General features: G+C 46.0%; 1 protein-coding gene across 5 annotated transcripts in view; it reads left to right on the plus strand.

The window, feature by feature from the left end:
- Window positions 1-21,133, plus strand: part of CNKSR3 (CNKSR family member 3) — a 76,731-nt gene that overhangs the window by 48,924 nt on the left and 6,674 nt on the right. For 3 of the 5 annotated variants that reach the window (XM_036316673.1, XM_036316677.1, XM_036316674.1), the window contains 8 exons: window positions 437-639; window positions 1,167-1,254; window positions 7,022-7,063; window positions 9,573-9,692; window positions 11,918-11,977; window positions 16,378-16,446; window positions 16,719-16,865; window positions 19,480-19,604. In XM_036316673.1, the coding sequence (XP_036172566.1) occupies window positions 437-639; window positions 1,167-1,254; window positions 7,022-7,063; window positions 9,573-9,692; window positions 11,918-11,977; window positions 16,378-16,446; window positions 16,719-16,865; window positions 19,480-19,604 (854 nt within the window). The remainder of the gene's footprint in view (window positions 1-436; window positions 640-1,166; window positions 1,255-7,021; window positions 7,064-9,572; window positions 9,693-11,917; window positions 11,978-16,377; window positions 16,447-16,718; window positions 16,866-19,479; window positions 19,605-21,133) is intronic. The other 2 variants (XM_036316675.1, XM_036316676.1) reach the window with 2 other exon arrangements.

Raw genomic sequence — 21,133 nt, forward strand, 5'->3', positions numbered from 1 at the left:
CTAGTGAGTATCGGACAGCTGAACATCCTGCCGTGTACAGAATCCTCCTCCCACAACCCAAAGAGCCATCGGACTTTCAGTGTCAGTAGGACCCAGGTTGAGAACTCTGCTCTAGATAGTCCAGGAAGCCTCAAAGAAGAGTGGGGACGTTTGGGCTAATTTGGATGTTAGTGAGAGGGGCCTGTCCCTACCACGATCTGTCCAAAGAGGATTTTGAAAGAGGAACTAGCAAGAACAAAGTCCCGGAGGCAAGAGTAGGCTGGGGGAGGGACAGTGTGGCCATTCTAGGTGAGATCAGCACTATGGGCAAATGATAGAGGGCTTTGTGGCCATTGTAGGAGTTATTCAGGTTACTCCGTGTGCTTTTGAGTTAAGATGAGAGTTTGGAGACGGTTAATTAATTTTGCATTTTTCTGCTTGATTTTATTTTCCGCAGAATTATGGCCTTGAAACCGACAATATGAAGAACTTGGTTCTGAAATTGCGAGCGTCCTCCCACAACTTACAGAATTACATAAGTAGCCGGCGGAAGAGCCCAGCTTATGACGGGAACACGTCCCACAAGCCTCCCAACGAGTTCCTGACTTCTGTGGTGGAGCTCATAGGCGCGGCCAAGGCCTTGTTATCTTGGCTGGACCGGTGAGTTGCGGGTTGCTAGATGGTCCTGTGAAAGCAGGGCCCGAGGGGCACAGAGACCTGTGCTTCGTCTTAGGAGCACGAACCATCATCCCCTTCCTTTGCCTCCCACGGGGCCTCAGCAGGCGTGCTGGGTCAGAGGGAGGCCTCCAGGTCCCCTTTGGGACTCACTGGAAAGTGACCGGCAGGGCCACATTAACCTCAGCCCAGAGAAGTGCGAAACTGTGCTAGCGTGTTTGACTGACGTCAAACATTAATGATGATTTGGCCATATGAAGGCTGTTGGTTGGCTTCTGAGGGGACGTTAATTCTCTTGGCTCATTTTTAATGTATTTTTTTTTTTTTTGTCTAGCACTTCTCTCTTTCCTATTCAGATGCCTGATTTGTGTGTTTTGAGAGGAATGGTTACACAACACATAATTTAAGCCAGCCTGTTGAGGAGCTCTGCTTGTCAGCATAGTGCGGGATCCCAGTGGGGTCCCCTCCCCCACCCCCACACTTTTTAAAAGAGAATATGTTTTGCCTTCTAGGGCCCCATTTACAGGGATCACGGACTTCTCAGTCACGAAGAACAAAATCATTCAGCTTTGCTTGGACCTGACCACCACAGTCCAGAAGGTCAGTGCGTCGCTGTGGCTTCCTAACCGGTTTTTCCTCCCCTTTCCCTTTTTCCTCTTCTTCAGAGGGTTACGTGCAGGTATGAGGTATCATGCTTTCTCTGTCTCTCTGTTTCCCCCATTAGAACTAGGGAGAGATGAAAGCCTTTATATTAGAGGCATTGAGTCAATGGTTTCTGAAAATGGAACCAAACCAGCGGCCTTTACCTCAAAGATCACCTTCTCTAATTTCAGAAAGTTGAGCGAATGGTCCTGCACTTTCTCTAAAATGTCTGAGCACTTAATTTTTTTTTCAAATAGAAATTCTGGAGTAACTAAATTTCACTATAATCTTTGTTCTTAGTCTTCTTTTCGTTTTGACCGCTGGTGGTTGGGTTTACCAGTCAGGATGGATAAGCTAGGTTATGATGCAATAACAAGTAATTCCCAATCTCAGAGTGCATTTCTTGATTATCTAGATCAGTGGTTCTCAACCTCCTGGCCCTTTAAATACAGTTTCTCATGTTGTGACCCAACCATAAAATTATTTTCGTTGCTACTTCATAACTGTAGTGTTGCTACTGTTATGAATCGTAATGTAAATATCTGCTATGCAGGATGGTCTTAGGCGACCCCTGTGAAAGGGTCGTTTGACTGCCAAAGGGGTCGCGACCCACAGGTTGAGAACCGCTGATCTAGATCCAAATGGGTCAGTTTGGGGAGCTGCTCCATGCTCTTCACTTGAAGACATAGGCTGGCAGAATAACCAGCATCTCCTGTTCCTTGTCCCAGGCAGAGAGACCATGGACCTCAGAGGATTGTACGCTGACGAATGTTCTGATTTGGAAACGACATGTGTCAGTTTCACTCACAACTCATGGGCCAGGCCTCGGGCCAGGAAGATTTGTATCAATCTAACTTTAACTAGTTTCTGTGACCTGAACTTTAAAATATTTCTTATTAGACCATCAGCTCGTAAGGTCACTTCTTGTCCTATTCCCTGGCACCTAGCAGACACTGTAAAATACTTTTGAATGGAGTTGAGGCTATAAAATGTAAGGAAGAGGTTGTTCTTTTTTCACATTTCATTTGTTTCTAAAATTCTGATTCCACGTTAGTTCCCACCGCTGATTTGGCAAAAAGTAGAGCATATGCTTTGCTCATTGCTGCCTGTGCCGTGTAACAGGTGCAGTTCTGAGGGGCCGGGCGCTTTCTTTTTGTTCCTGGATCATGGGGAGTGGAATCTGGCTTTGAGGTTCAGTCGTGGGCAGCCATTGAACTTAAGGCACATGTGACTTCACCACTTGCTTTCCAGGCCATGTTCTTAGGAGCTCAGAACTGCTGAAGTGGCTCTGAGTTTCTGCTCTGTTTTACGATGTGTAAAGTAATCTTGACAAAGCCAGTCTGATACGACTCACGGTACATTAATCACCCAGCCACTGAGTCCTGGCATTCGTGAGGGAAGACGTTTATTTCTCTGACACCTTCAGCTTTCTTTTTCTTCTCTGCTTCCCTCTCCCCACTATATTCTGCCTCCTATTTTGATTTTTAAAAGAATTTACTTGTGATCAATGAAAAGGTCAGTGCAAGAGTCAAAGTTAAACATTGTAATTGGCAAATGGGAACGTTTTGCTCATGAGTGTGTCAAACAATGGTTGTTGGTGCCAATTCAGTGCCAATAGGAGTCCCCAATTTGGGGTGTGGTGAAGAAGGAAGAACTATTTAGTGTAAAACAGCTCGGTTGTGATATAGCAGGGCTGTGAGGCAGCCCTGGGGCCAGGGCCCTCTCTGGCTAGACGGCTCTGCTCTGTGTCCTGCCGGTCTGCTGCATTCTGTGCTCCCCGCTGGTCTGCTCCCCTCCTGTCCATCCAGACATCTTTGGTGTTTCAGCTCAGCCAGGGAAACAGTGTTCAGTCATTGACGGAAAGGGCAAGTGCACTCTCCTGAGCCAGAGAGGAGCTGGCCTGTATAGACAGAAGTCCCTGCCCCTGGTCTCTGATTGGTCTGTCTTCATGCAAATGAGGACTCCATATTCTCACAGTTTGAGCAGTTTGCACTATCCTGATTGGTGAGAGTAAAGCTGCTCTGGTTGGTCAGAGCTGTGCAGCTTTGATTGGATGGCGAAAGCCTCAGTCCTATTGGCTGAAATAGGATTCTCGGAACTCCTGTATAAGGGCTGGCTCAGATGGCACGAACACAGTGCAGGCAGGCAGTGCAGGGCAGGCTTCTCCCTGAAGTGCCGTTTGTGTGAGAGACCCCTGTGTAGAAATGGCTGGTAGGTTCTGTTTTGTTTTGTTTTAATCTGAGCCCAGTTAGCCACCAGGAGCCCTTTTTACTAGGCATCTTCTTTCTCTGCGTTCACAGGTGCCTTTGTGTTTTATTTAAAGGGTTCTAGACTGTTGACTAATTCAGGCTGTCCTTGCTCTAGGGTAGGGAGAGGAGGAGAAAGTGATGACGTTGAAGGCTGAGGGGGCATTTGTTTTCAGGAGATGAATCTGCTTTGCCTAAGCAGGTTGGTGTTGGCGTTTGGACTGTTCCTTCCATAAATATTTATTGAACACTTACTATGTGCCTACCACTCTTCTAGGCAGGAGGAATATCAATGAATAAGCAGATAAAAAAGTCCCTGACTTTATGGAACTTACAGTCTCTGGGGGGAAAAGAAAAGGAAAAGATAAATAAGCAAAAATATAAAGTTAGAGGAGTCCTTAGGAGGGAAGGTACCGGAAGTATTAGAGTGGAATCCTGTTTTAGGCATGTGGCTAGAGTAACCCTTATGGTGAGGCGGACATTTGGGAAATCCAGCCAGTGTGATGCTGCTTGTCTGGACCGAATGGTCTTACTGCATCATCTTAGGACAATGTGTTTTCCTTAGAGCCGTACAGGTGATTGTATGAGTGATGATGACAAGATCTCCCTCTGGGAGGTTGAGGTCTGGGTCCAGTTACCTCCGGAGCAGGGCACCCACTGAGTCTCCTCCTCACGTTCGCCTGGCTTTGGGGGTTTCATGACATCATGGTTTTTAAATGTCTGTTCAAATGAATGAGATAAGCTGATGTTTAAAAAAGCTGATGAGAATTTGTCTTTTAGGAGAAATCTAACCCAAATTTAAAGGATACTAGAGGTATTGTTTTGTTTGTGGTTCATTTTTTTTCTTTGTTTTCTCGTTGGTGTTCATTGAGCGTATGCTTCAGGGAAAGATAGGTTCAAACCCTGCCTCTCCCCTTAATTAGCCCTGCAACCTCAGACAAGTCACTGAAAACGTATGAGCCTCGATTTTTTCATCTGTAAAATGGAAATGCTAATATTTACCTTACCAGGTGATTTGATGAGATTTCTACACGGTATTGTTGAGAAAAAATAAAGGGTGGGTGGGTGGGTGGGGAATTGTAATAGGAAGATAAACAGTGACCAAAATATCTTTTTAATGTATGTATATATGTATACACACCCAGGACTATAGAAGCACAGCGGGGGTTTTGGGAGAAAAACTGAGTTTACCTTGGTAGCGAGAGAAGTGGAGCGAAGCCGTCCATCTATCCTCCCCAAAATTGCGATGACGTGAAAACTGGAATCACAGCGGCGAGAGCCGGGAGGACAGTGGCAGGTGCTGAATTCCAGTGTGGAAACAATGAGACATGTAAAGCCCAAGAAAACAGCGGAAACAAGGCTAGCCCCGAAAACAGGCGAGGAGAAAGCCAGGAGGCCGTTTACTGCGTCCTGGTTGAGAACCGGTTGTGTACTGTGTCGGGCACATGTTACCCCGTATCCTTCTCAACAGCTCTCCGAGGCCGGCTTGATCACCCCTGACTTCCAGAGAAAGACACAGAGGCCTGGGGAGGGGAAACAGACCCGCGGGCTCCTCAGGTAGAAAGAAGGCAGCAGAGGGAAGGGCGTGGAGGGAGGGGCCGCTGGCGGCTGCCCAGGCCGGGTCTCTGCCAGGCAGGCTGGCCCGGTCCGCTGGGCCAGGTGACCCAGCCGTGTGACAGCTCAGCCCATTGTCTGGCTCACGAGGAGGGGACTTGGTTCCAGGACTCCTTTTTCCATTCCACGGCCTTCGTGCCAAACCGCATGCTGTCGGGCCTGCAGCTGCTTCCCGCCCGGAGGAAGGGGTGTGGGGGCCCACGTGCAGGGCCGTGAAACGCGAGCCCTTTCTCACACCGACTCCAGCCATTCCTCCCGCCCCTGGCCCTGTCTCCACAGGGAGAAAGCCATGCTCTTGGTGGCTTCTCGGATCCCTCAGAGGATCAAGTGTGAGGAACCGTGAGGTCACACACCCACCTTGCCTCTTGGGCCCCGGTGCGTGGAGAGGCGCTCTCTGCCTGTGGGTGATTAGCTCCCGGTGATGATGTGCTCATATCATGTCGGGATTTGTAGGGAAAGGCCATAAATACAAATGATTAGTTCCATTTCTGGCCTAAGAGCACAGAAGGGTTCTGTTTTCCTGGAGCTGACATTTCGTTAATGATCTGTCCTTCAGAGGGTGTTGACAGGGGATGGGCCATCGTGGTAGTTGCTCGTTTCGCGCCACCCTCAAATCGGAGGAGGAAGAGCGCCGTTTCGAGCTCTGATTGGTACTCATGTTCACAGAGGCTGTTCCCGTGGTTAGAGTTTATATTAGACTCACAGTGTGGAAACGCATTTCTCGGTTTCTTTTCATCTCCCTTTTCTCACTCGGCTGCTCTTTCCTGTGATTGTTTCTCACATGTGTACCAGGGAGAGACGTTCTTGGAAAAATGTAAGAAGACCCTGAAAATCAGATGATGAAATTACCTAGGGTAGAAACCGGTAGCTCTTTCCATCCCCACTCCCGCCTGACCTCACATGTTGGTGATTGAAGGGAAACTGACAATTCCAGCTGAGGTGATTAACATCCTCCATGTACATCAGACAATTAGCATCTTCCCTAGAATGCCCCGGCCTGGGATTATACTTAGTGGTGCTGAAAAAACGGAAGAATGGCTCTGGCCTCCCTTTTCTTCTGCGTGCACGCGGCCTCCTAGCCTGGAGTCCTGGGCCGCAGCAGTTTGTAGAAACGGAGGGAGTTTCGCTTTGGCTGCTTCTGGACAGGACAATGGTGGTTCCTATAATCAGCTAACCCGGTTCATGCAGCTTCAAGTCTTTTGTTCTTAAGCTGAGTAAATAATGCTTTGCGTTCCAGCCCTTTATTTAACGTCATTAATAGCATACCTCAAGACCACATTTTTGGCACTGGGTTAAATGAATGTTTTGTTGAACCCTTCTCATCTGTTAAGGACAGAAATATCTGATGTAATCTCAGTGGTGCTTAAAATAAACGTTGGTGGCTGAGCCCTTATTTGAAAGCTATTCTTATAGGCAGGCCCAGAGCTAACGACGCCTGGCTTGTTGGTCCCGTGCTAGCTGAGCCCCAGGGTCGCATTTGGGAGCCTTCGTCAGGTTTCGTGGACCTTGGCTTCTGGCTTACTCTCCGCACGGTCTGGACAGCAAGATCTCAGCCCAGTGATTTTTGTAGGTTTTTAGGTTAATTAATCAGTCAGATGGGTTCCTGGGTTGAGAAGGCCTTTGCGTCATGATTGAGCAGAGCCTTAGGAGGAGTCGAATGGCCACTCCATTCCTACTCTACCCTCTCCATCCAGGTCTTTCTTCCATCCATCCTTCTGTCCACCCAGGACTTCTCAGACTGCAGGGTCGGGGACATGTTGGGGACCATCTTGGCTGCAAGAAATATCTAGATAGCTTAAGCCAACAGTTTTAGAAAAATTTTAGTTTTTGTATTTATTTTTCATTTTTCTTCTACCCTTCTTTAGGATTGTCTCGTAGCAGAAATGGAGGATAAAGTTCTGTCTGTAGTAAGTATACGTTCTCAAAGTTACTGCAAAATTCCCTTTCCCAAAACAGTGAAAATTACAGGAATTAAAGCAAATGCATTGTGGTCCATTACTTCAATATACTTTGAAATATTGGCTTTTGGGATATGGGTCTATTCATGTAGATGGAAAGGAAAGAATAAAAGTTACTTAACAACAAGACCAACTACTGTGCAAATTCCTGTGCTGAACTTGGATATATTGTTTTTTCCTATGAACATTTCATCAGTATGCAGTTTTACTTAAATGGATGGCTAGCCTGTTAATCAGGGTGAAACTGATCTGCCGATTTTACTTGAGGACGGTTTTGATTTAAAAAAAAATAATTCTTGGCAAAAGCCTTCTGATGCGGGGGATGTACTGTGGCTGTTTAATGGCATTTTGTAACTATTCATCATCGCTTCCTCCTTTTGACATGAGCTAGCCTGTGCTCTTTTGATAAGGCCTTGCTCCTACTGATGTTGAGGAATTTAGCAGTGAAACTGCTATAAATATATTTTCCATAAATAGGGAGGCTAAACAAATTGGAGGAATTAAAAAAGTGTCACTTGTTGGATTCTCCCCCTTGGAAAAAAAAGTCATTCTTTGGAATTTCCTGATTGTTTTGGTTGTTTAATTTTGAAAGGTTAGATGGGTCTGATTGGGGGGAGTGACCACATGTGCCCACTGTGATTTCTACACGGAGACCGTTGACTAGGGATCCTCACATTGTCTCCAGAATTTCACTCTGTCAGTGTTTAGCATTCAAAGAATGCGAGCATCACCATTGTCAAAAAAGATCATGGACCTGAATTTAAAACACAAAAACTATAAAACTCCTGGAAAAGGAACAGGAGACTCGTTCTAGGTGACCCGAGGTTTGGTGACGAGCTTTGAGGTACAACACCAAAAGCATGAACCATGGAAGACAGATTGACGAGTTTAGACTTCATTAACATTTAAAACTCTGCTCCATGAAATGCAATAAGAGAAGGAAAAGATAAGTTCCAGACTGGAAAAAAATATTTTAAGAACACATATCAGATAGAGGAGTTGGATCCAAAATATACAAAGAACCCTCAAACCTCAGTAATAAGAAAACAAACAATGCAGTTAAAAAGTGGGCAAAAGATCTGAGCAGACACCTCGTCAGAAAAGATGTACGGCTGGCAAAGAAGCATCGGGAGAGATGTTCAACATCACGTCTCATCAGGGAACTGAATTAAAGCAAGACTCCTCTGTACACTGAGTAGAATAACTAAAGTTCAAAACACGACAACACCAGACGGTGGCAAGAACGTGGAGCAACAGGAACCCTCACCCGTTGCTGCTGGGAATGCAACATGCTCCAGCATTTTGGGAACAGCCTGGCAGTTTCTGACAAAATTAAACATACTCTTAACCCTGTGATTTAGCAGTTGCAATTGTAGGTATTTATCTGAAAGATTGAAACACTTATATCTACAAAGACTTGCACAGAATGCTATAGCGGCTTGGTTCATAACTGCCCACACTTGGAAGCAACCAAGACGCCCTGCAGTAGCTGAACGGATAAACAGACTGTGGTCCATCCAGACAATTTATTGCTGAGGAGCATTTGGCAATAAAAAGCCGTGAGCTCTCAAGCCACGAAGGGAGATGGAGAGACCTTAAATGCATGTTACTAAGTGAAAGAAGCCAGTCTGAGAAGGCTACATGCTGTGTAATTATAACTATTTGACATTCTGGAAATGACAAAACCATGGAGACTAAAAAGATCAGTGATTGCCAGTGATTCATGATGGGGGAGGGGGAGAGAGATGACGAGGTGAAGCACAGGGGATTTTTGGGGCAGAGAAACTATTCTGTATGATATTGTCATGGTGGATACAGGATACAGTTGTCAAAACCCATAGACCTGTACAGCACAAAAGAGAACCCAGTGTCAACTATGGACTTTAGTTCATCATCATCTCTCAATATTGGTTAATCAACTGCAACAAACGTAACACTGATGCAAGATGTTAACAATATCTTGTATTATTAATTACACTATAATAATGTGACTATTGGAAACTGGGTGGAAAAGAAAGTATGGGGGAACTCTGCACTTTCTGTTCAGTTTTTCTGTAAACCGAGAACTGCTTCAAAAAACAAAACTGATGAAAATAAAACAGGTGCAGGTAAAAAGACTAGACCCTTGTCAATATTTGGTATGCAGAGAATGTGAATGATCACTAAAAAGTTACAGAGGGCTGGGAATCGATGATTCTCAGCCTGCCAGCCGGTGCCCGAGTGGCTGTAAACGAGATAATAGGAAAGCTGCCCTTTTGAGGCAGAGCTGCGAGTGGCACATTCCCACAGATGCTGATAAACATGGAGTTAAAGTGCCATGCGTTCATGGAGCGGCTGTGGAAATGATTGCCGGCCAGAGCTAAAGATGATAGGTGAAGCGCATTGCTTTAAAATTCAACTCCAGATAAACCTGGTTAATGATTGAGCCTTTCCTGACACTGTGCCTCTCCAACTCTAGGTCAAGGTTTTGAATGGCATCTGTGACAAAACAATCCGCTCTACCACGGACCCTGTCATGAGCCAGTGTGCATGCCTGGAGGAAGTCCACCTGCCGAACGTCAGACCCGGGGAAGGCCTGGTAAGCACGCCGACAGCAGTCGCACGCCGTCACGTGTGAAAGCCTTTTCATGATGCCCCCTTGCTTTCACTATCGATAGAATTCAATTAGACCGTCTCCCGTCATGTCGCTAGGAATTTGCCATCTTGACCTGTTTGGTAGGTTTTGTGGCTTCAAAGTATAAAAATAAGATCTGACTTTGGGTGGTGGGCACATGGTGCAATATACAGATTTGTAGCATCGAAATCCACACATGTTCATGTGGGCCAATCTCACCCCAATCCATTAAAGAAGTAAAATTTTAAAAATAAAAATAAATGAGGTTTAAAACTGCCCACTCAGACCTTGAAGGGATTGTCTCCACAGCGTCACTTTGAGGACTTAGCGCTGCAGGGACATAGAAAACAGCTGCATAGAGGGAAGCTGGTCTCTGGGTGCAGAGCAGCAGGTGCTCTGCAAGTGTCAGCGCTCAGGACGGAGGAGAGGAGGCTTCTTGGGAGGAATGACTCTTAAAAAAACACTCAGACATGCTTCACTGGTCATGTCTGAGCGCTGTAACACCAGGCCCCGAGAATACACACAGGCAGATGCCTCGCTACCCAGCTCAGCGCCTGGACACCTGGATTGCCCGGTCCCTGGCATGCAGCCCATGCGATTAACATGCTGAAGTTTAAGTGAAGAAACCCTGAGGCCCATTGGTGAGCTTAGAGGCTTTCGGTCAGGGTTTAACACCAGCCCGCAAATGATTTAACCTCTTTACATGGCGGTTTCCTCCTTGGTCAAAAGAGAATAATAATAACAGGGTTGTTGAAAGCATTAAGTCAGATGATGGCTGCTGAGTGCCGGATGCTGGACACATAGTACAGGTGCAGTGCTGGTGGCTGTGGCTACTGTGGCTGCTGTGGAGGGGGAGGAGGAGGAGGAGAATGGGGAGGAGCAGGTGGAGGAGGGAGAGGAGGAGGAGGAGGGAGAGTGCCTAGCAGCTGTGTGGAGATAGCAAGGCAGTCTCTGCTCTCAAGATGGAAAACCAAAAAGCAACCCAGTGTCGACAAGCCCTCATTCCCAGTAAGTAGAACTATGCATGCGGAGACTGCTCGGCTTCAGAGTGAATGGTGGATTATAACAGACTGGGCAGGAAGGCTTCTTCGGGGGAGTTTACAAGTACACGAAGCGGAGAAATGGCCCGAGTGGGCAGAAATGGAGCTACCATTTCAGACGGTAAAGTTATAGCAATGCTCTGGGCGGAGGAGTACCGCATGTGGGGAGAAGCTGCTCACTCTGAGGATGAAAGCAACCAGAAAGGAGAGGAGTGGGGAGAACCCTGAAGGTATCATATTTGAGGAGGTTCTCATTGGAGAGGGTGTGGGTGGCTGAGGAGGGCGAGTTCAGGGTCAAAATGACTTCTTGGGAGGATCTACGCTATTGTGGTTTTGATACCTATTTGAGCCACTACTCTTTGCCAAATCAACTTTCTGCTCTCTTTCCCCATCTTATAAAAGCTCATAGCCCAACCGGTGTGGCTCAGTGGTTGAGCATCAACCTGTGAACCAGAAGGTCACGGTTCGATTCCCTGTCAGAGCACATGCCCGGTTGCAGGCTCGATCCCCATCGAGGGCATGCAGCCAACCAGAGTTCTCTCTCTCATCATTGATCTCTCTCTCTCTCTCTCTCTCTCTCTCTCTCTCTCTCTCTCCTCCCCCCTTCCTCTCTGAAAATATAATCAATAAAAGTATATTTTTTAAAAAGTTCAGTGAACATTTTTTTATATCTGACATGTCAAACTGCAGAAACGTGTCCTCGATGACATGGCGAATTCACTTCTGAGTGTGCCTGGTCTGGGTGTTAGTGGCTTGAGTAAGTCCCTGCCACGACTGCTGATCTCAAATGTAACTGACTATATTGTGTCGCCAGACAAAGAGGTGGTCAGGAGAGAACAGTCCTCGTTTGAAAGGCCTCATTCATGCTGCGGGGCTGAGAAGATTCCTTCCAAGTCCCCAGAGCTATGGCAAAATTCGGGGTGCCTGGGACCCAAGCGACAGCATCAAAGAGATGCCGCTTCCCATTGCTTTCACGAGTGTTTCGGTTGGCGTAGCTGTCCTTCGCGGCTCTCAGGGTCGTGTTTCACAATGTTTCAGGAGGCTTAACAATGAGTATTGTTCTGCAGGGACTGCCTTTAATGTTTGATAAGCTCAAGTCCCACTTGGGGCTGTATTTCTGAATGTTAATATATCTGTGACCCCCTCTAGGGCATGTACATCAAATCGACCTACGATGGACTGCACGTGATCACTGGAACCACGGAGAACGTAAGTGCCTGTCCGTTAAATGGAAGAGCTATTGGACGTTTAAACCAATCAGACACAGAGACCCACGCTTTTCATTCAAATGTGTGTTATCTGTAGGGAGGGCGTGGGTGCCCGTGTTGCTTATTTCTGTTGCTAGTACACACTGCTTATCACCAGCTGCTGTCAATATATTATTTAAATTGCCCTTTATTGCTCTTGTTCATATACCTTGCCCAGTTTCTACCCCCACCCCCTTGTGTTAAGTATTCCTTTTGCACCCTGGAAGTGCTCATGCATGAATACAAAAACAATGATCTCTTTGCTGTCGAGAATCACTCAACAGAATTGGTAAGCAGATGTGTAAAATATGGTGTGTTTTTTTGGTTCAGTGGAATTTATGTGTCACCAAAGCAACTATTTTGGGATGTTTGCATGACAGATTCTTTTTGTAGAGTTGTATTTCATAATATTTGGCATGATAATGCAAATGCAATTTAGGTCCCCCCCTCCCCCGCCCCCCCCCAGCCTTTGAATAGAAAGAGCAAGGCTATTTCTACTGCAAGAGACTTTGTACACTGTCATCTTTCTTTTGGAAATTCTGCTACATGAATGGTATTTCTTTATAGCCCTTCAAACATTTTGAATTTGTGAGAAGTAGAGCTAAGTGAATGCTTTTTTTTGTGTGTGTGGCAACCTATAATATGGCTAGCTTTTAAATGACATTGATATGAAACTTAGAGTGTTTGACTAGTTTCCAGGATCTGTGTAAAGGAAGCCTGTGTCTGTGGAATTAATCTACTGTTTAATCAACTAAGACAAGAGGAAATGATTTCTTAAAATAGAAGAAGTTTGGTACCGACTTTCTAATCTGGTGAAAATATGTGTTGAATTTAGAGCTTCAGCTGCTAGGTCTTTTGATAAAATAAAATGGCATGAACTTTGATGAGAGTTTGTGACACAAAGTTGATTTTTGTAGTAAGAAAATGACATTGCTTAAGGCAGTCAATGAATTATAGATAAATTGTGTGGTTCTGGCAGGTGGAAAAGTAGAAGATGGTAGTGTCTTTAAGCATTCTCTGTTGAGCTATACTGAGAACCACTGGGAGGTTGTTTTTTTAAATTGAATGAGAGATATGGGAAGGGGAAGAGAGAGAGAGGGAGAGGGAGAGAGAGAGAGAGAGAGAGAGAGAGAGAGAGAGAGAAAGGGAGAGAGAGAGACATTGATTTGTTATTCCACCTATTAATACATTCATTGGTTGACTCTTGTATGGGCCCTGATCAGAGGTCTAGCCTGAAACATTGGCATATCGGAAAGACACTCTACCTGGCCGGGGCATCACTAGGAATTTTTATACCACCTCATCTGATAGGCAATAACAGTACTGCTTTTAGGCTGGGGAGGGTGCAAAAGAAAAAATGCATAAGGATTATGCAATTCATCTCTTATCTTTATCTGGCATTTTGTATATTTCAGCTGCAACATGACAAGAATATATTTGTGTACTGCTCAGTGCGTTGTTTTAGGGTTGGATGGATTCAGAAGGACGGTGAATGTTGTTTCAGTTTTTTGAGGTGAAGTTTTGCACTGGCGATCTGGTGATTGAATTAACAACCAGACCTGTGTGGTTCCAAATTCTCTCTGGTCTTGAAGCCATTTCAATCTTAGATATATGTGTAGAACACTATAACATTTTTTCAGAAGGCACACAGATTTTTTGTCTTCAAAATGCACTCCCCTTTTGTTTGAAGGATGAGAGTTGAATGGGAGACTAAATAAGTTGCTTTTGAACCAAAGGAAATGTCAAATGTCATACATTTCCTAGAATTCCTACCAGACTCATAAGACTGGATGAGTGATTCAGGGTAGTTGATCCAAGTCATCCAGAAAGAGGTGGTTTCTATCCAGTTAAAGGTAAAAAAATGAACACTTGTCTTATCCTATTTGGTAATCCATTTGAGAATATCATTCATTCTTTCAGACGTTTAGCCATATTCACTGAGTTCCTGGAATGTGCTGAGCACTCGCTAAGACTTGTAGATGAGGGTGGGAGGTTAGGTAAGAGTCCACTGATCATGGGCTTAATCTGGGTGTTTTACCGTTCATGCTGGATGAAAATGCCAGCCATGGGTCGGCTTTCCAGCTGTCACTTAACTCTCGATGACTTCACAGTCAGAATGTCTTCATGGAAGCCTGTGGTGGGTGGTAGTGGGCAGAAATCAGCCACTGCGTTGCCAAACCCATGGTTTCCATAGTCCTCTACCTTGGACTCCAGGCTGAAGCAATGCCAGGGGCCATCTCAGTCCCCCAGTCCTCCCCCCCCCCCCCCCCCCCCCGCCTTTTTTTTTGGAGGTTATCTGAGAAGCCACTATAATTTTTTCAAGGTCAGACTGAACAGTATCTAGTGATTCTCTATCAGGCTTCTTTTATGATGTTGGTCAAAACCTTTACAGGAGTCTCGACATACTCCTGTCCCCCCTGACCCCCTGAGATGAGGTGGGCATTAGATTAGCTTCTGAAGAATGGATACATTCTTCTTCAGGTCATCACCCTTCTGCTGCAAACCAGAACAAGCATCGTTTTTCAGCAGCCCGCCTCCTGGTGAAGATAGGCAAGGGCTGTTGCCCTGGGGAGACTTTTGGTATCGGGCTCTCTCTTTACCAGTGTTCTGCCAAGCACAGCCCTTAATCACTTGGTAGGTCATTTGAGAAATGAATGCATGGAGATCCTTAGCAAGGGGAGTCAATTCAGGACATTGGCTTGTTTTTTTAAGATTGCACATCTGTAAACAGGGGCTCCCTGGCCTCGAGGCCATCTTTTATAATGTGATGCTTACCTTAAAGGAATCGTTAGCCCAGGAACATGAACTGGAAAAGTTGGTCTGTCGCTGTGGGTTAAGCACCTGACACACAGGGCAAGAAGGAGCATTGACACGTGCATTTATTTTTAATTCCCTCAGAGAGAGATTGGAGGGAGGCCAACTCCCTCTGCTCTCCACGATGCTAGTCTCTCAGGTGAGGCGCTGCTGGTTGGTATGGCAGCATGTTAAATGTTTTTACAAACAACAGTCACACCCGTGTTTTGTGTTGGACCTAAATGAATCAAAGGGAATGTTTCCTCAGTTTCATGCTGCTTTTGCTCATTTCTTGTTGAGCCTGTCACAACAGTTGAGTGAGAAAATGAAGCAAGTGTGTCTTGAGTTTAGTTCAGAAGCCCCATTCCCCGCCCTGTTCAGAGGTGCTATTTTTTTATTTTTTTTTTTAAGGAGAGTTGTAAATTGTTGGCGATTCAGCCAGTTATATAAGGTACCAAATAAAATACTCTGGCCTAGACAACATTTGACTATCATTTGAAATCAAAGGCTTATCGTTTCCTTCTCTTTTGTTCATATAATATATCTTTTTTTAAAAAAAAGTTGGTTTTTTTTTAATTGATTTCAGAGAGAAGAAGGGAGAGGAAGAAAGAGTAGAAACATTAATGATGAGAGAAAATTACTGATCAGCTGCCTCCTGCATGCTCCTTTGCCTCCTGCATGCTCCTTACTGAGGATAAAGCCCGCAACTCAGGAGGCATGGGCCCGAACCAGGAATTGAATCGAGACCTCTTGGTTCATGGGTTGATGCTCAACCACTGAGTCACACCAGCCAGGCCATATATTTTAATTATAAATGATTCTAGTTCAATTAAATGAGCAAAAATACTATGGCCAAAATATTTTACAAGTAGATTAATCAATATATCTATATGTACACACATGTGAATATATCTATATTTGCAAATTTTTAATAAACTATTATCTGGCAAAACAAAGTCTGGAAGTTTGTTTCGACACCTGAAATGTGTTTATTTTGAATTCAATCTAAAAATGAAAAGAATTTAAACTTGTTGTCTCTAACAAATTTTTCTCTTTTCACCATCTTTCTATTCTAATACCACTGTGACAACCTGTAAAACAAGATTGAGGAACACTAAGATTTAGCTTTAACAATCACTTAATAGGAGGTGGGATGACACAGTGATGGAGTGATGGTCTTTATATGTTAAACAGTGGGTCAGCTTTCACAAGATTAACTTTGCTAAGAGGAAAGGTAAGGTGTCTTTTAGATGAACCACTGACTTTTGTCGGCTCATCATGTCGACAGTGTGCCCCACTCTCTGGTAGGTGATATGACCCTGGCTGTTGTAACTGGCAGATTATCTGTTATAACAGACCCCGGATAAAAGATAACACAAGTATTCGTTCGCCAGGTTCTACAGACGATGGAGTTGCAGGGAACACATGTACACCATGTAATAAATTTCTTGAGAAAATTATATTTCCATTGCTCATTGTCTACAGAAGAAAGAAGGAGGAGGAAGTAAAAGCAGAAAGAAATATAAAGCTTAAAAAAATAAGACGCGTCTCTCTGTTTGTTTCTAATAGTCTCCTGCAGACAGATCCCAGAAGATTCATGCTGGCGATGAAGTCATTCAGGTTAATCGGCAAACTGTGGTGAGTTTTTCACTGTGAATTAAGACTTAATGTTCCCCTCTAGAACTTTTAACTAAATCCACAGCCATTGTGCTTGAATTTTTAAAATTTTCACTTTATATCCCATTTTCCATCGTTTTAAGTAGTGCTAAGATGGACATATTTGTCTCAGCCTATTTGTACCTATTTGCTAACCAATGTGTCTCTATCCTTGAGACACATTCATAGATTTTATTTATTTATTTTGCCTTATTTCTGAGTGAGTCCCCTCTCTTCATTTTTTGTCTTTGAAGGTGGGATGGCAGCTAAAAAACCTGGTGAAGAAATTGAGGGAGAATCCCACCGGAGTCGTGTTACTGCTGAAGAAGCGGCCCACGGGTTCCTTCCACTTCACCCCCGCGCCCCTGAAAAACCTGCGCTGGAAGCCGCCTCTCGTGCAGGTGTGTGGTCCGTCCCCACTGGCGGGGTAAGCCTTCGCCCGGTGGCAGGGCCTGGGCAGTGCTAAGTGTCTGAGTTGTCCCCAAAAAGCAAGATGAGAATTGGGAGGAGCTTGGTGTCAGGAGTCTGAGCATGCATAATTCTCCTGTAACGCTACTTATGTGAAAATACACAGTCTAGCTTTGAACCGAACAGTGTAGTAGCCACTGGCCACGTGTGACTATTTAGATACAATTAACAGCCCGGTTCCTCTGGCTCACTGGCCACATTTCAGATGTTTGGGAGCCACCTGTGGCTGGGGGCTGCCGTTGCTGCCCCAAGTTCATTCTCTGCCCTCTCTCTCACTTTCAGTGCACACTGACGTAAGGTTTCCAGTTTCAAGGCTAACCTTAGAGAGGCCACGTGGGGCTGAGTCGGGGGTGGGGGGATGGGGATGGTGGGGGGAGGGACGGTGGGAATAATCCACAGGGTGCGAGCAGTCATCCATTGTTTAGACGTCGTTTAGAATCGCCAGTCTTGGGTAATAATAAGCAGCAGACCGAGTTTTAGTGAGTTTTGTTATTTACATCAGTCCTTAGCATTTGTTTCCTAAACCATGGTTGAAAAGCAATGACATTTGCATGCCCTTTGCCCTTTTCTAAGATTAGGATGGCAATTTGTATGTAACTGATTTTTTGCCAAATCTTCAACTGGAAGGAACGGTAGTAATCTCAAGCCGTCCATTTGGATACTTGGTGATGCACAGAGCACTGGGAGTGCATTTACTGTGTTCCGTGTGTGTGTGTGTGTGTGTGTGGTGGTGGGGTGGGGGTGGTAAATAACAGGACCTGGAGAGTGGAGCAAGGAGGGGCATGGAATTGAAATCTCTTCTTAAGTAATAAGTGAACATATCAACCACACCCCTGATGCTTCTGTGTGCATTGCTCCGTGCAAGGTGTACCATCTTTCAATTTTGGGGGGATTCTCAGAAAGTGGTACATGACATCTCAGAGGTCTTCCTTCATCATCGGCAGATGACGGGGGACTGCCAGCTGCGGGGTACCCAGAACAGAAGTTGGGCTCTGAAGAAGGGGAGATGTGGGGGGGCCGGGTGGGTAAGGCACGCTTCCCGTGGAGGTGGGAGCACTCTGGAGCCTGGGACGCCAGGCGGGGTTTGGCAGATGGGCGGGCATGTCCTAGAGGAGACAAACGCTATTGTTGAGGCACACCCACAAACGCCATCGGGGAAGGGTGTGCCTTACACAAGGTTTCCTAGAAGCAGAATGTGTGACCGATGCTTGTGAAACTGATTTCTGAGGACATGTGCTTCAGGTGAGGGAGGAAGGCAGGCAGATAAGGAGCAGGAAGCCAGCAAGGTGGCATCTCAGGTACAGCCTAGCCTCGGCCTGTTATACAGGTGGAACCACAGAGCCACCAGCTCCTGTAGCTGTGCCCAGGAGGGGAGCTGCCAGCCGAGGGCTATTCTCCAGAGAAGGGAACAGCTTTTAGCAGCTGACTCATGGCAGCTGGGCTCGCTGGGCCTGTGGGTATACGGGCACCACAGCCCTCCTGCAGGAGTGTGTGATGAGACATGCCCCCCACCCCTGCCAGGTATTGTGACAGGTGTTGGGGGGGAAGACCATATTCACATAACTTTTATTATAGTACTAGAGTCCCAGTGCATGACATTCATGCACTGGGGGGCGAGGGAGGTTCCTCAGACCGGCCTGTGCCCTCTCCCAGTCCAGAACCCCCAGGGAGCGGGCCAAAGCTGGCAGGCGGACATCCCCCTTGGGGTCCTTAGAGCTGCCTTAGAGGCAGGAGAGGCTCCCACCACCTCTGCTGCACTCACCATCCATGAGCCCGGCTTCTGGCTGAGCAGTGCTCCCCCTGTGGGAGCGCACTGACCACCAGTGGGCAGCTCCTGCATTGAGCACCTTCCCCCTGGTGGTCAGTGCTCATCATAGCACCAGTCGTTCCACCATTCAGTTGACTTGCATATTAGGTTTTTATTATATAGGATATTGTTCTATCTTATTATTACTTATTATTAATCTATTACTGTGCCTAACTTATAAATTAAGCTTTTCATAGGTATGCATGTATGGAACAAGTATAGTCTACATAGGGTTCGGTACTGCCCAAGGTTTCAGACTTCCACCGGGGGTCCTGGAACATATCCTCCTGCATAGACAGGATGGCACCCAGATTGTCTGAGTTCGAAGCTCACGCTCCCAGTCAACGATAACATAGTTACCCATTTGTATTCACTCACTCGTCCAATCCTCACTGCCACCCTGTGCAAGAGGTGCTGTCAGTAAGGCTGTTTCAGAGGAGGGATCGAGGGCCAGGGTGGTTACATTATTTCCTCAGAGCTAGGATTTTAACCCAGGCACCCGGTTTGCGAACCTGTGTCTCACTAAGCATCTAGTCTTTCGAGACTCCCAGTGAATGGTGAGTGTCTCAGAGAAAAAGCAAGCTGAATGTTGCTAACAGCTGCCAGCATGCACCGACCTGGCGGCCTCGTTACCCGGGGTGGGGAGTAGGGGAAGGTGGCGCTGGCTTTGGGGAGGGGAGACGCGCACCAAGAGCAGTCTTGGGGGTAACCTGCACCCTGTGCACCTGCTCCTGTTCCAGACCTCACCTCCGCCCACCACGTCGCAATCTCCCGAGAGCACCATGGACACCTCGCTGAAGAAGGAAAAGCCGGCCATCCTGGACCTGTACATCCCTCCGCCCCCGGCCGTACCCTACTCTCCCAGGTAGGTCCCTGTCCGGTCCCTGTTCGTGGAGAGTCTGAGTGGTTGTGAAGATCATGAGAAGAAACATTGCCGAATTCCATGTGACAGGGCTGAGTCTTAAAATTGCAGTTCAAGAGTGCGACCCTAGGAGTGGGGGCTAGGGGATGGGGGTGGGGGGTGGATGAAGGTGGTCACAGGTGCAAGCTTGCTGTTATAAATAAGCCCTGACCTGGCCGGGTGGCTCAGTCGGTTGGAGCCCTTGTCCAAAAGGTGTTAGGTTCAATTTCCCATCAAGGGCATGTGCCTAACCCTGGTGGTTTGGCTCAGGAGAGAAAGCATCAGCCTGCACACCTAAGGGTCCTGGGTTCCATTCCTGTCACGGGCATATGCCTGGTTGCCAGCTCAGTCCCCAGTAGGGGGTGTGCAGGAGGCAGCCGATCAATGATTCTCTCTCATCATTGATGTTTCTATCTCTCTCCCTCTTCTTCTCTGAATCAGTAAAAATATATATATTTTTAAAGGGCACATACCTAGTTTGCAGGTTTGATTTCTCGTTAGGGCAGGTATGGGAGGCAACCAACTGATTGATGTTTTTCCTTCACATTGATGTTTCTTTCTCTCTCCCTCCCTCTCTCTGTTCCTCTCCCTTCCTCCCTCCCTCCCTTTCTCCCGTCCTCTCTCTCTAAAATTCATAAATACATATCCTCTTTTTTTAAAAAAAAATAAGTCCTGGAATATAATGTACAGGATGGTGACTAATTTCCAATAATGTCATCTTGTATATGCAAGTTGCTGAGAGAGTAGGTCTTAAAAATCTCTCATTACAAGAAAAGAATGTGTAACTGTGTGAGGTAGTGGATGTTATTTAAACTTATTGCGGTGATCCTCTCTCTCTCTCTCTCTCTCTCTCTCTCTCTCTCTCTCTCTCTCTCTCTCCCCTGAAATCATTATGTTCTACACCTTAAACTAATACAATATTATGTCAATTATATTTTGATAGAACGGGGGGGTGCTGTGATTCTTAGGGGGGAAGTGTAGAGACAGACCCAGGTTTCAGGGGCCTTGTCACTTTGCAGTTTGGTGGGGAAGGGGCTCCTCATAGAAGTATGTGTTCTTGGGAATGCACTGTTTTGGCTCCTCCCTGGACGTTGGGAGGGGATGTTCGGGGTTCCCTGAAGCCGAAGTTTCATGAACTACATGGTAAATTCATCTCTGGGGAGGAAGGTAATAGATATTTCTGGGACATTAGCTATAGTCACAGCTTTATTTTGCTGAGAGAGGTGTGTTCTTCATGGGACTTAAAAAATATGGATGTAGGTGTGGATGAACTCTATTTGCACACACCTGTGTGTATGTGTGTGTCTATTATAAATTCTTAAAGCTCATTGCTTTATAATGGCTGCCTTAAATGTTATATGATATAGCGAGGATGGTCATACTCGATATTATATAGGGGGTGATTTAGGTATAAAATACAGGCTTATTTATGTCAACTTACATATTTGCATATGTTGGTAAACCTCGAGAACCTGGCCCATTCATTCAGTATA

Source organism: Myotis myotis, unplaced genomic scaffold, assembly GCF_014108235.1.
Source record: "Myotis myotis isolate mMyoMyo1 unplaced genomic scaffold, mMyoMyo1.p scaffold_m19_p_7, whole genome shotgun sequence".
Taxonomy (NCBI): domain Eukaryota; kingdom Metazoa; phylum Chordata; class Mammalia; order Chiroptera; family Vespertilionidae; genus Myotis; species Myotis myotis.